Here is a 15283-nt window from a genome sequence, read left to right as displayed (position 1 = left end):
TGAGTTTCAATTGTTTTAAACATCTCTATGTTCAAGATGACTTTTACCTCAGTTGGTTTTAACATGTACAAGTTATTTTCTAGTTTTACAGAAAAACTCTTGTATCTTTCGAAGTAATGGACATTTCATTATTTTCAAAAGAAACTTTGTAATTTTGTTATAGTAAACACGAGACAGATATTAAATTCCTTTTCATAAAAGGAATGTAATAAGCATTTTTAAGAAAAATGTATCTATCTCCTACAAATAACTTCATATCTCACACTTCTTTAGCTGAAACAACCTCCACGATTCCTACCTTAAAGGTTGCTTCACCTTCTATAAGTTATTTCCAGGAACTAGTTTTCTGAGTGAAAATACAGATATAATTAGCAACACCTGAATCTACTATCTAGCTATTTTTATCATTTTCCGCTAAGCATGTCTTAATGACAAGCAAATTATATTTACTTTGTTGTGCTACTTTCGTTTTCTCATCTATATTGTTCAAAACCTTTTGATTTGTATACGAGTTGGGAGATAGAGGATTTTCCTCTGTTAAAACAAATTTTGAATCATCATTTGCTAGTATGTTTAATTTGCATGGTGAATGATTAAAACTATTAACTAAATTGGAAGTGTGTAATCTTGAAGAATTCAATATACTGAAAATTTAAACAAATTCTAATTAGTAAATTACAATTAAATCCAATTTCATTTTAACATAAAGTAATAATGTACTCGAATTTCATTAGTTATTTACAATGATACTATGTGAGTCAGAATAAGTGCTACCGAGGGACAGTCAAATACTCCTTCACTAAAGCAAGACATTCTTGACTAATACTATCTCTAGAATAACTCTTATTCCTATAGTTATTTTGTTACCATTTTTTGTCAGAACTTACAAAAACTTAGTAATTTTGTAAGTGTAACCCTCAAATTTCAGACTTCAGATGTCGGCCCCAACGATGATACCGAACTGGAGAGTCAAGGTTAGGAATGGACCTAAGAAATTCTAGCCATTTTTGGAGTTTGAGTTGTTTCGAATCCCATGTTACAACCCTCCGAGGGGATAGCCATCGTTAAATGACTAGCAAAGGTTACCTAAAGTCAACAAGCAGACGCAATATAGGAATCTCATGGTCCAAACTAATGGAAGAGACCACAAGACACGTTGACACTATCCTTCTCCCACTTACTATGAACTACTTCCCTAATTCACCTTGATCTTGACCCATGCAGACATTTTCCAAATGGAGGTCACTCCTAAGGCAACACAAATTCAAGCATGAATCTCACGGTGTGAACTCTTTTAGGGACATGAGAGCTAAGATCAATATATCATATATATTTGAATTTACCTTGAACAACTTCCCCTATTCACCTTTGATATTGACCCATGCAAACACTTTCCAAATGGAGGTCACTTCTAGGGTGACACGAAACGAAGCATGAATCTCACGATGTGAGCTTTTAGGAACGTGAGAGCTAAGAATAACATATCGTATATGTTATTAGTCTCCCATTAAAGTATTCTAACAATATATTATATATGTTATTAATCTCCCACTGAAGTGTTCTACTTGTTTGGATATACTTTTAGTTAGGTTTATTCCTATTAATTAAACAATCTAAGTCTATGTGGTTTATCCAAGTATAATGTTTATAATTGGATTTAACCTATGATGTCTAGGTGATAAACTAATCTTATTACCTCACACCGCTCACGTATGCTGATTAAACCGGTTAACAATGCTCAATCATTCGGCCATAATCCCCAGGTAGAGGGTGTTCCGTAGACTGTCAAATTAAGTACCCCCATCCTTAGATAGGAGTATATATCGGCTGAGTTTGTAACCGTATTTTATAAGATAACGACCTATTTTAACTATTAAAATAAGTAGTTGACCTACGTGAGCATGCAACTTATCTTTGTTATGGATTTTAATGTCTAATCCAATTTTATAAGAACTTATAAAATATTAGACATATTTTGCATCCATAACATACATAAAAGACATTCAAACTTTAATATGACACTTATATTAAACTTTAAAAACCCTAAACATGCATACTATATATTATAACTCTTTATAACATATATACAATACGTGTTACATGCTTCTTATGGTGGGATTTTAAATCTACATGGCATACAATATGTACATACGTGTTTAAATTTAAATATAACATACATCACATGCATAAATACTTACGTCAGGGGCCTGGGAACCCACCCCCTTTGTTGAAGCGCAATATAGCGACGCTTCAACGTACGCGTTTGTTCCATTAAAGTTTGTAGCGTTGCAATGCTTCCTCACATTCCAAAATTATGAGCTATCAGGAAAATACGTCGAGCACGGTGTTGTTGCACTTCTGCCCGATGCTCCCTCAGAAGCATTCTCATAATTTTGATGTCTTCTTTCTCTTTTGATGCAATTGAGCTTCAAATTGGTCTGTTTTAGAACCGTTTTACTCCAACGCTTTGTTCTATCTTTTAAACACTCATGATCTGTAAATAATCAATTAAACACATTAAATGAATGAATGGCTCCGAATTAAGTAGAGGGAAATAACATATTTTGGTGCTCTTAGGCGGTCTCGTGATTGTTGAGTTTAAAGAAATGTGGAGGAGATTTGAGAAGAAGAGGCTTAAATGGGAATACAACCGTGGGTAGAACTCGAGAATGAAAGAGATGAGATGATAATCTAATATGGAAGTTGGAAGAGAAAATATTAGGGTTTTCGAATTGGGTTTGGGCTTGGATTGAGTGGTTGTGCTTTTTTCATTTTCCTACAAATAAACAATTATTTGTGTTTAAAATAATATACATATACATATACATACATACATACATACATACATACATACATACATATATATATATAATACACATCTAGATGTGTATAAGAGACAGTCCTCGCCCTATCCCGGATTGGGGACCCTATAAAAGTTCCCGATTTAACCTCTATCTCCTATCAAACCAGGGATTTCGTAATGTAATTGAGTTGGGGTTCTATGGACTTCTAACCCCACGAGTTATTTTTACTAACTCTAGTAGGGTAGAGAGTTGTTTTCTCAAGGCATCAAATGGAAGGTGGGGAATTGGAGGAGCATCTCTATTGATAAAGATCCTTAGATTCCAATGGATGGAAATTTAAGACCAAGTTGGGCACAGATTTGGGCAAAAGACATTTTGGTGGCTTTTCTGATTAATATTGAAGGTCTTTGGAATAAAGCTCTTATCAGGGAGGTGTTTCTTCCTCAAGATGTACATGATATCCTCAAGATTCCTTTAGGACAACTTGTGGCCAAAGATGAGGTGTTCTGGAAGTTTGATAAAATGTGGCAGTTTTCTGTCAGAGTGCCTATCACTTAGGGCTTCTCTGATGAATGTTTCAATCCCTTCAATTTCTAACATGATAGAGGCTTATAGGTGTTGGAAGTGTTGGGGTTGGTGCCCTAAATCTCGTAGGGTCCTATAGTTTGTAATTGTATTGTACAAACATCTTAATTTTATTTCAATTTGAGTTGCATTAACCAAAAATCAATAAACTAACATCCAAGGTTATCTTGTAGCTTAAACATGTATGTGGAGACATACGGGTGGATCAGGTTAAAGTGATAACCTAAATGGTCTGTAATAGATGAATAAAGCTAGATACATTATCTTGGTGACACTACGAGTATGGCCTGCTTTGTAGATGTTACAATTGTTGTAAAGTGCTATAAATGATCTAATCCTGATCATTCATGTGGAGACATGTGAGTAGGGCGATATTTTATACATAGGAGTTTGTATAAGACCGAACCACGAAATGACTAGTCTCATTATATAATGTCGTTCACAATAGAGACTTACATTTCACCAAGATGACCATCTGTCACACCTCCTCTCGAGCTCACCTCTTGAACCTAAAAGGAGGCGTGAGGACGACATATACCATCCTTTTGTGATACCTATTGCCCATCTGACCTTTTCCGCTTACTAAACTTTAAGCCAAGGAAATAAACAACAACTGGTTGGTTAAACTTTATTTTATTACAAATAGTATAACGTTTATACAACAGTGGGATCTCTTATAGAAGAGAACCAATGAGCGGAAGCAAGATATTTCCAAGCCCATTATGAAAGAATAAATGCATTCACAAATATACAAGAACAATTATGCATCTTAAAGAAAATTACAACATCATTTCTTCATTAAATACAAATGGAATCAAGAGAGATACCTTTGAACAACTCTTCTTCAAATATTCCCTCGAGCTACACTGGTCAGGTGTCCCAGCAAAGTCTCAACGATCACAAATGCGACGAACACCCAGTGTAATCACAAACAGTCTGATCCTCGAACGACAACCCTCGATAATACCATTTGGTTACCTTGGTATTCTATTCTTGGAGTAAGAATCTAGGAGGTGTGGGCTCTATGTGAATTTGGTAGAGGGAAGGAGGATGTGTACGATCGAGCTACACAATCGAGTAAGTGGGAGAAAAGTTTAGTCTATCGTATAGACAGTGGGTACTCGATCGTTTAGCAATCTCTCGCTCTCGTGAGCAATCGTCTAGCAATCTCTCACTCGATCATTTAGTCTCTCGAAAGGGCTATTGCATAGCTTTCTTTCGCTCGATCAATTAGTAATGCGATAATGCAGCGATTATTCAAAAAATGAAAACTCTTTACATTTTATTCTTCAGTTATTAAAAACTGAAATTAACCTCCCACTTGCACAGTTAATGGAGAAAAGAAATAACCAACTAAAACAATTATTTCATAATTATTTTTATTTTAAATAAATATAATAACTAACTTATCATATTCTATTTATAACCTATAGTTTTAATATCATATCATATATAGTATTTAAACCATAGTTTTTTTCTCCTTTATTTAACATAAATCATATTTATATCGATTCCTCCAATTAATGTATCTAATACATCAAATCAATTATATCACATATAATTGAAGCAATTTAATTATATCATATATAATCAAATTCTCTCTTGTGAATTTGAACACTTCAAACTAACCCAAAAACTGATTCTCAACTTGAATCCATTGAACTACCAAAGGGACCTTATGGACTTGTAGCTTGAAGCTCCAACGGTACGTGAATAACTAACTAAACTTTTTAATTACGATATCCACCATCCATTAACTATCGGGCACTTACCTAAAGACTGCCAGCTGCACTCTTCGCACTACATATATATTTCTGTGTCCATTGGATATAACCAACCAACAATACGATAACCCTTCACAGATTGCTCCTTAGTACAACTAGGCCAATTTACCATTTTGCCCCTATAGTTACATCTAACTTCTTAAGTACCACTAATTCCTCTAATGAACAATGCATCATAGTCCTACTATGAGTGAACACTTCTCAGGCCATGAGAAAGTGTGTGGCGCCACATTGTTCAAGCCCCGAAATCAGCCCTTAAGAGAACAATCTATCTACTTACCCCTGCTTTGGGGAAGGAGTGAATCCTTCTTGTGTAGCTAAGTTCCCAGCTCCCTAATCAGACAAATCCCTAAAGTGGTAGGTTTAAGTCAGCAATCTGGTCACTCGCACCCATGCAAATCAAAGGACTGCCCTCATAGGCAAGAGTACCCAACTCACTCAGGATTAAGGTCATGTTACCTATGGTCATCCTAGTGAAATGAAATCTCTGTCATGAATGACGTTATATAACAAGACTAAATATTTCGTGGTCCAGTCTTATACAAACTCCTTTGTATAGGATACCCCGCTCGTATGTCTCCACATGAATGATCAGGATCAGACCATCTGTAGCACTTTACAACACTTGTAACATCTACAAAACAGGTCGTATCCGTAGTGTCACCAGGATAAGGTTTCCCTTATTTATCCATATACTATAAACCATTTAGGTTATCACTTAAGGCATGATTCATTTGTATGTCTCCACATACATGATTAAGTTACAACGATAACTAGAGAACTTATTTTATTGGTTTGTGGTTAATGCAACTAAAATATCTCATATTTCATAGACATTAGTCAAGAAAATATCTCATATTATTACATCACAAATGTTTGTTCATACATATGTTTACAAACTACAAGACCCTACGAGATTTAGGGCATCAACCTCAACAACAACTTCGAACTTAACTACAAATGTTTACAACACAACTTAAATCCAGAAGTGTGGTTGTGGCGTGGCAGACCGTGATCTTAGCAGCACCCTAAAACTTCTCATCTTTCACTACCTGGGAAGAAAAACACAAAAGAAAAGTATGAGCTTCAAGAAGCTCAATGAGTGGTAATAACATAACAAGTCTCTTTCAACTTATTGCAATAAAAGCATATCATATTTATGAGGTTAACATCCAAACCTCAGTCTCGATTGAGTCCATTCTCAACCCTACCTACAGACATGGTAGATAGTCAAAATTAATACTTATCATAATCATTTAATCTCCTATGTTCCCTATATGCACATAGATTCCCGCTTATGGGCTCAGAAGCTAGGCCCGTCGGCCCTCTGACCATCCTATACGAGGTTCCTCTTACAGGCTCAGGAACTAGGCCTCATAGCACCTTGACCATCCCATGAGATCCTGCTTTGGGCTCAGAAACTAGGTCTATTAACCCCCTGACCATCCTGGTCACATATTCTCATTCTCGTTTTGGCTATTCATCCACAACATAAACATAAATCATAAAAGATATGCTTAAGACCTTAAAAGAATACCACTCACCTTGACTGGCAGGAACCTCTCTCTCTTTCCAAGTTCCATGGTTTCCTTTGGCTTCCTTTTGAACCCTAATCTCCATATTTATTTTAAAGTTCAGGTTACACATAATTCCAAACCTTATCTCGAGACACTTCCTTCTATAAATATATTTAGAAATGCCTTAACTTAATTACCTTAAAATTTGGTCTTTAAACACCACCGCAAGAGCTCAGAATCTTAAGATTACTCAACCTTGCTCAATTGTCACACCTTCTATGAATAACTCTACTACAGACCATTTAGGTTATCACTTTAACCATTTAGGTGAATGAATATTAAAGCATGCAAAGAGGACTTGTGCATGAGGAGGACAACGCAAACTTCATGCAAGTAGGAAGTGGCATGGAAGTAAGTGGTGGCAAATCAAGGTGAAGACATTTCAAAAGTTCTTTAGTAGGAGGTGTCATGCGGTGGAGCATTCTAAGGGCCTATAAATACCTCAACAACGTTTCCATTCAATTCACAACACATTTCCTTTCAAATGACATTAGGAATAGTGTTTAAGGGCATATTCAGAAGAAGCTTTGCATTGATCATAAAGAGCATGCGTTGATAGCAAGACCATGCATTGATCAAGAAGGCAGAAGGTGCAGGTGCTGTCCGGGCATTGAGGACAAACTATAGCACCAAGTTCAAATGAGAAGTTCTCCTAAACTACTTGTGCAAATTAGGTGATTTATGAGCCAAAATCTCAAAAATTGAGCGTAGTTTTTGAGCAAGGGCTGTTGCAGGGGAAATCTAAGAGAAGGGCTGTCAAAATCAAAGGAAACACAGCTACACAAGAAGGGATTCACTCATTCCCCAACATCGGGTAAGATAAATTACTTCCTTAAGGGCTGATCTAGGGTTTGAACAATGTGGCACCACAGCCTTTCCTGGCCTGAGAAGAGTTTGATCATAGTTGGACTATGATTTATTGCTCATTAGAGGGATTAGTGTTACTTAAGGAGATAAATGTAACTATAGGGGTGATGACATGCAGAAATGCATGTCTTCTTAGGCCTTTTACTTAGAATTATGAAGGTTGTTAAGCAGAATATGTGGCAATTGTGCTAGGAATTCACGAGAAAGTGAGCTTGCATCAATCAACATGTTGAATCTCAGGTAATTCATTATTATGTGTTATTATGCGTTCAATTTCTATTTTTGTAGCTAAAACAGGAAATGGACGCAAATGCGAAAACCGGACCACCACATAGACGACCACATATGGAGAAACTCTCCATCGCAAAGGCAAATGTATCAATCAACGCATGGATGTTGCGGTAATTAGCCGTATGCGTCCATCGTATGTGAGTTGCATTCGCTTAGCAATTGCGGTCATCGTGTAGAGTTGCGGTATTAAGCGAATGCGGTCATTGAATGATTGCCATTACACGACAACGTATACTAATGAGAGTAACGCAAGGTTGGTGGAATAAACGCATCAACGCATCTACCTCGAGAAAAATCAAAAGATGATGTTGACATTTCACCTACCACGCCGTTAGTGGCAGAGGTTCAAAAAGGACTAATGCACCGAATGTCAGACTCAGAGTAGTCCATTAATGCTGTCAGTGACCCAAGATCTATAAATAGAAGCCGATGAGCAGAAATTCAAGTTATCCGAGGATTTTCCCCGCAATCTAGACAAAATGCGTGAGAAGACGATTGAGAGTTCTTCACCTCCTTCATCCATTCTGAGTGACGATCGGAGCCTTCGACCGGAGCTAGATCTCGAGAGAGTCAGCTCCACTGCCCATCCATGGCACCACTGGCAGCCTTGACGCACATCCGCTGGAAGCAAGTCTTTGCTTCCAGCCGGTCATTTCATTTCCCTTTATTTTCTTATATTGTATTGTATGACATTTTGTGATCAAGGAATTAATACAAATTGTTTTCAATACATTTCTCTGTTTCCTTCGACTCCATCTCCATATTCTTTACTTAGCATCTTTACTTTCATTGCAACACTTAGTGAGATTGCTTGGATATCGCATACTTAGTCATGTGGATTAGAGATATGAAACATGTAGTAACCCACCGAGAGGTGTGTGTTGCGAGAGTGTGTAAGTAACCTTATTTGCTTAGTATGAAGCTGCGGCAACACCTATCTATAGGCTAACGCATTGCTTGTCTATGAGTAAAGTCAGCAACAACCAACTACTCGAAAGGGTAAGTGGTTGGTCACATTAAGCAATGTATGCATTGGTCACTAGAGATAGGAACAATCTTATGTCAACCAAGTTCATGCATTTGTTTTGTTTTATGTTGTGCCTAACACCCCTTTAGAGCTACTCGAGAGAGAGTCTAAAGAAAGAACCTAATGACTCGGGAGAGCTAGGTTAGAATCTAGACTCGAGAGAGCGAGATTAAATCGGCATAAGCAAGAGATAGGGACTTAGAGATAAGCTATGTTTGTCAATACTGCATCGCATGCACCCTAGAGATAGGTATGATATTATGTGGTCACATATTTGTGTGGATGTCATTTTTTCATCGCATAAATAGGAATAAAGACTTATGTGTAGGCCCTGTAGACTTATCGCATATATCGTATGTGTTCTAGTATTAGAAGCTATAGCATTCGCACCAAGAGGTGGTTTACTATTGTATGCGTGTTGCATGATTGCATGGCTTGCGTTTACTGAGGTTGCCTTTGCGGTCACTCTTAAGGGATGCAATGTAATCATCTCCACATTTTATCTATTTCCCCATTCATTTATTTCATGTCAAGAGTTGTCATATCTCTACCTCTCATGATATTCTCATTGCGTTGTCTGTTAGATAGGAGTAGGGTTAACTTAGCAACCTCTCCTCCATTCTTTTATTTAAACCGCCGCATGCACATCACCGCATTCGTTTTGCTACAAGTACCTGTGTTTGACCTTGGATCACCCAAGAAACTTGCGTTGCGTTATACTTGGCGTGAACACAAGAAAACTTGTGACAGGACGATGTCATCGCATATATCCGTTAACGCATTATCATTCTAATGCATGACCATCGACGCATGACTATTAACGCATATCTTAGGAACATGCATCGCATATCGCGTCTAAGGGATTTTAGTTGTTGAATAATTTGACTTCTAATTTCCCGTCATCAAGTTTTTGGCGTCGTTGCCAGGGACTTGGCAGCTAAATGTTTGTTAAGTTTTGTGTCTCTGTGAGCAAACTTTTTATCTCGGGAGTATTGCAGCTTGTGTGACCAGGTTGCAAACAATATTGAAGTATAGGTGATGTTCTGAAAGCCAGTATTGACCCCAAGGTAGAAGGGCAATCAATCGCAAAAGAGCTTAAGGCAGTTCTAAGCACATGACGACCACATGCGCCCAACAATTGCTGGAAGTTCTAATGGTCAAGGCAACTTGACCCAAGCAGTTGAGAACCATCTCCTGCATGGAAGACTCCTTGCGGTGACAACACTCTTACTTTTCCAGGGACGTCTTCTACTCTATCTTTAACTTGCTTTCTTAGTATAGGTTATTTTTATTTTTATTGTTATTTTGCAACAATAAGTCGCCTTGGTTCGTATTTCAACAGAAGAATTCCTTTCATCTATCAACGCATGGCTTCAATCGCGTGAATTCCAACGCATGAGCGCATACGTTGTTCCGCCTAAGGTCTTTTCCTGTTATCTTGTATGCCTTATCCTTTTGAAATTCTTTCTTTCCCGATTGCGTTGTTTTGCGATGTTTCTATGATGGTATGTATAGTTCACTGCATCTTCTAACTAAGAAATGCAAGGCATTCTTTACTTTATTAGCTTCTTCAAATTTTGAAAATCTTGAGTTTTATTTTGTGCAAACCTTTGTTCAAACATTTATTATCGCATTCTTGTAATTTTCTTTTTAGCTTTGCGGTGAGAACGCTGCCAACCTCTAAGTTTGGGGGTGGCAACGGTCTCGGAGAATTGTGTTCATTGCATTGCGATCATTTGAAAAAAAAATAGAAGCGAGTTTTTGAGAATAATAACTCCACTGTCAACGCTTGTGAAAGGCACTTGCTCGAAGTTGGATGTCCGCATGACACACGTGGGGGCAAGCCAAAACAAAGGCAAGTCGCCAAGATCAACACATTAGCGCAACTTCTCTGTCTGGTGCAAGCCAGATCAAACGAGACAAGAGTTGAGTTGAATATGGAACGCAACCGAAGTTGGATGCCCGCATGACACATGTGGGGGTAAGCAAAACGAAAGGTGTAACCTGGTTCAACGTCGCATTTGAATAAGTCATCGCAAAGTTTTGAATTATTTTGACGAACGCATTCTCAAAAGCTAAACACAAAATTGTGGTGAATGAATAAAAAAATTTTTAGCAAAGGCTTGCCGAATTTAAACTTAGAAAAGATCTTTTTGAAGAAGCAACCAAAGTGGAGAAGAGCATTGCGGTAATGGTCAGAGGTGTGTGTAAATTATATTCTGAGAAGCTGGTCATCGCAAAGGAAAACATGAAGGTGAGTTAGAATTTCTTGAGTATAACGCATGCTTGAGGACAAGCATGATTTTAAGTTTGGGGGTGAGGGCAAAACTGTAATTTTGGCCCAACTGTACTTATGAGCAATTTGTGAAAGGTCATCGTATTGTAGACTGGTTATATCCAATGGACACATAAATATGTGCGAAGAGTGTAGTTGTCGGTCTTTAGTAGAGTGCTCGACAGTTAACGGATGGTGAATAATTTAATTAAAGAAGTTTAATTAATAATTCATGTACCATTGGAGCTTCAAGCTACAGGTTCATGAGGTCCCCTATATAGCTCAAGGGGAATAAATGAGAATTAGTTTTTGGATTAATTTGAATTGTTCAAATTGATTGAGGGACTTAATTATATGTGATATAATTAATTTAATTTAATTATATATAATATAACTACTATAGTGTATTCGATACATTATAATATAAAGTATATATTGAAGGAAATCTTAAACAGATATCACTATAAGCAGTGGAAGTGGATCATTCCAAATCCCATTCAAAAAGAACACAACAATTACAGTCTAATCAGAAATGAATAGATTATGCATAGACAAAAATTACAGCATGCTACAAGAGTATATAGGGGATAAAGTATGTGTACCTTTGAAGAACCATTCTTCAAATATCCCTTGATCGGTTACAATGCATCCAACAATGCACTTGAACACAACGAACAAAACAATAATAGCACGAATAACTGGATGCTCCTCGAATCCAACCAAGTCCAACTCGATTCATGAACTGAAGAGGAACACCACCACAAGTGTTAACTTGGTATTCTTGGTGTGAAAATCCAAGAGTTGTGGGCTCTGTATGATCTTGGATTGAGGAAGAAAGAAGGTATACGATCGAGTATACAATCGAGTAAGTGGGAGATAAGAACATTGTCTATCGTATAGACAATGTACTCGATCGTTTAGAAAACACAAGCCTATCGTATAGACTTGGCTACTCGATCGTGTAGCAACGATCAACGAGTATCTATCGTATAGTCAACTCTTAACGATCGTGTATGCTTTCAATGGTTATCGCTTAGTAAAAACTCTTTTTACTAGATAGCCTTTTCCGTGAGAATTTTTCGAATGAATTAACTAACTAAATTTGGAAAACAATTTTCCTTTTTATCTCATGGTTACCATAAAACTTCCAATAACCTCCCACTCAAATTGGTTATTAGAGAAAAATAGTTACATCTAACTCTTTAAGTACCACTAATTCCTCTAATGAACAATAAGTCATAGTTCTACTATGACTGAGTCCTCTCTTCCAAAGAGAGGGTGTGACCACTATGTTCAAGACCCGAAATCAACCCGTAAAGGAGCAATTTCGTCTTCTGTAGTTGAGTTCCTAACTCCCCAATCAGACGAATAACCAAAAGGGTAAGCTTGTTGAGTTGGTAATCTAGCCACTCTCATCCATACTAATCAAAGGACCACCCTTATAGGTAGGAGTTCCCAGCTCACTCAGGATTAAGGTCATGTCACCTATGGTCATTTTAGTGAAATGTACGTCTCAATTATCAACAACGTTATATAAAGAGACTAATCATCTCGTGGTCCGATCTTATACAAACTCTTTGTATAGGGCACTCCAACACTTGTAAATATCTACAAAGCGGGTCGTATACGTAGTGTCACCAGGATAAGGTATCCCTCCTTTATCCTTATACTACTAACCATTTAGGTTATTACTTAAGGCATGATCCACTTGTATGTCTCACATACATGCTTAAGTTACATAAAATAACTACGGATCTCAGTTTATCAGATTTGACTAAATGCATATAAAATAACACTTATTTTATTAATAACAATGTGTACAAGAAGTTTACAAACTATGAGAGCACCAGGATATATGAGAGGAAATAAATATTTGAATATGATTCAAATATTAATTACGTGAATTAGATTCAGATAATTAAATGTAATATAAATGAGATTTATATTAAATGTCCTTGTTGAGAGAATAGAAACTATAGGTTATATTGTATTTGATACAATATAGAAACTCTAGGTTATATATGTTATGTTTGATATAACATATAGTTTAATATATATTATACGATTCAGTAGTTATCATATAAATATATATTAAAATCATTTATTAAAATAAATTGTTTTAATTTAATTAATTTATTTTTGAAAAATCATTTTGGGGGGAGTTATAACTCCCTCCCCTCTTTTCCCTCCAATACGTGTTAGTGGGTTGAGGTTTTTTGTCTTCTTCCCATTTTTCTATTTTTCACAAAATAGTTACAGAATACAAGAGAAACAAAGAAACGTTTTGAGTTTTTTTGGCTTCTCCTCCTTTTCTTTCTCCTCTCTAATTCCCTCACCACAATAGCCAGATCCCACAAACTCCTAGGTTCTCATCCCAGATAATACGAAGGTTTCTGACTGGTGGTGCTCATTTGGAGTTTGTATTGTTCATGACCATTCTTGGAGAGGAATTACGTAAAGATTAGATTTTCAAAGGTAAGGGTTTTGAACCCATTTTTATTTCTGTATTTCGTTTGTGAGCATGTTGAATTTTTCTAAATTAAATGCATGATTTTGTTCTTCTACTATAATTTTTATATACTATGAATTTTGGGATTTGAGTTCGATTCCCACCTCACTCAAGGACCTTTAATAAGGTTTCTTCAGGAATGATCTTTGGCGAGCACCGATTAAACAAAAGTTAAAATTATCTATTATAGAATCTTCTTTGATTTGATTACTACCTTTTAGAATCTCTATGCTAAAAAGATTCATACTAACTCTTTATGTTATCTTTCCAGGTCTTAGTATGAGACAATAAGTCATGTGCTTTAGGAGCCTAGGTTTTCATGGAAAGTTTGGAGTATGTTCCTTCCCTCTTATGTTGCTTTGTTTAACTCTAGCTATTGGTGGTCTCTGATGAATTATTGATAGTGATTGAGGTTGTTGTGTTCGCTATTAGAACGTTTGTATATTCTTAAGAGCTTGTGGAACCTGAGGAATGAGATATGGTGCAAAAAGGGGACCTTTTATATGGATTCCTTTTCAACGAGGATTGAGTCTCTTCTACTAGAGGTTAGTGAGGAGGAGGCTATATTGAAGGAGGTTGGTGAGGCAGAGGCTATGTTGAAGGAGGTCGGTGCTCTGATGGGATTTTCTATCTCCTCAGGTCCCTTAGATCATGTTGGTCCTCACCTGCAGCTAGTAACTAGAAGATGATCATGGATATAGCTGAAAGAGTTAAATAACATGTAGCGGAAGTATCAAGGATTCATAAGCATTCAAATTCACTAATTTTAGCAGAAACTAAAGCATGCTTTTCTAAAAAGAGGGTTTTAAAATCATACCTTTGAAGAACACTCCAAGAATCCGAATGTACAACAACAGTCTTCACCAGAGATAATCGTGAACCACCTCAAAGTTTTCCCTACTATCCTTTTGGAGCTTTAGATAGAGTTGTGGGACTCAAGAACAACTTCAAATGGTGAAGAACAGTGAAGAACACACAACAACCGGGTAGGAAGAACAGTTTCTTCTCCCAGAGATTTTTCTCTCAAAATTTATGCATTCCTTCTTCTCAAATGACTCCAAAATTCTTTATATATTGCAAATGAACATGCAAAGAAGTGAAGTTCATGGCTTGCAGCTCATGCTTGGAGAATTAATGAAGAAAAGTTAATGGCTTTTGTGTGAGTATGAAGATGAAGATAATGGAAAAAATGAATTCTTCATTTTGTGCAACATGCAAAATCCAATTTACACTTTTCTTTTAAAAATACTAAATGATTTCAAAACCATTTTGATTAATAAAATTGAAAAATGATTTTCTAAAATTAATTTCATAAATTAATTTAATATCAAATATTAAATTAATTTTTGCACAATAATCATCTTCATATATTTAAATCATATTTAAATATATATTCTCCTGTTCCATTTAATTTGAATATTTCAAATCAATTTCTTAAGCTATTCTAAAGCTTATCTATTTACGAGCTAGTAGGGGGACCTCGCGGATCTACAGATCGTGGGCTCCAACGATTCGAGATTAATCAGCTAAACTCATTAGTCTGATCTAACCCTCATTCCTTAAC

General features: G+C 36.4%; 1 protein-coding gene across 1 annotated transcript in view; it reads right to left on the bottom strand.

Moving 5' to 3' along the window:
- LOC120084719 overlaps nucleotides 1-6793 on the bottom strand; it is a 31612-nt gene extending 24819 nt beyond the window's left edge. Inside the window, exon 1 of the mRNA XM_039040532.1 lies at nucleotides 6718-6793. Coding sequence (XP_038896460.1) covers nucleotides 6718-6793 — 76 coding nt within the window. The remainder of the gene's footprint in view (nucleotides 1-6717) is intronic.
- Between the last annotated feature and the right edge of the window lie 8490 nt (nucleotides 6794-15283).

This window comes from Benincasa hispida, chromosome 9 (genome assembly GCF_009727055.1).
Source record: "Benincasa hispida cultivar B227 chromosome 9, ASM972705v1, whole genome shotgun sequence".
Classification (NCBI taxonomy): Eukaryota; Viridiplantae; Streptophyta; class Magnoliopsida; order Cucurbitales; family Cucurbitaceae; genus Benincasa; species Benincasa hispida.
This window is presented reverse-complemented; position numbering and strand designations above follow the sequence as displayed.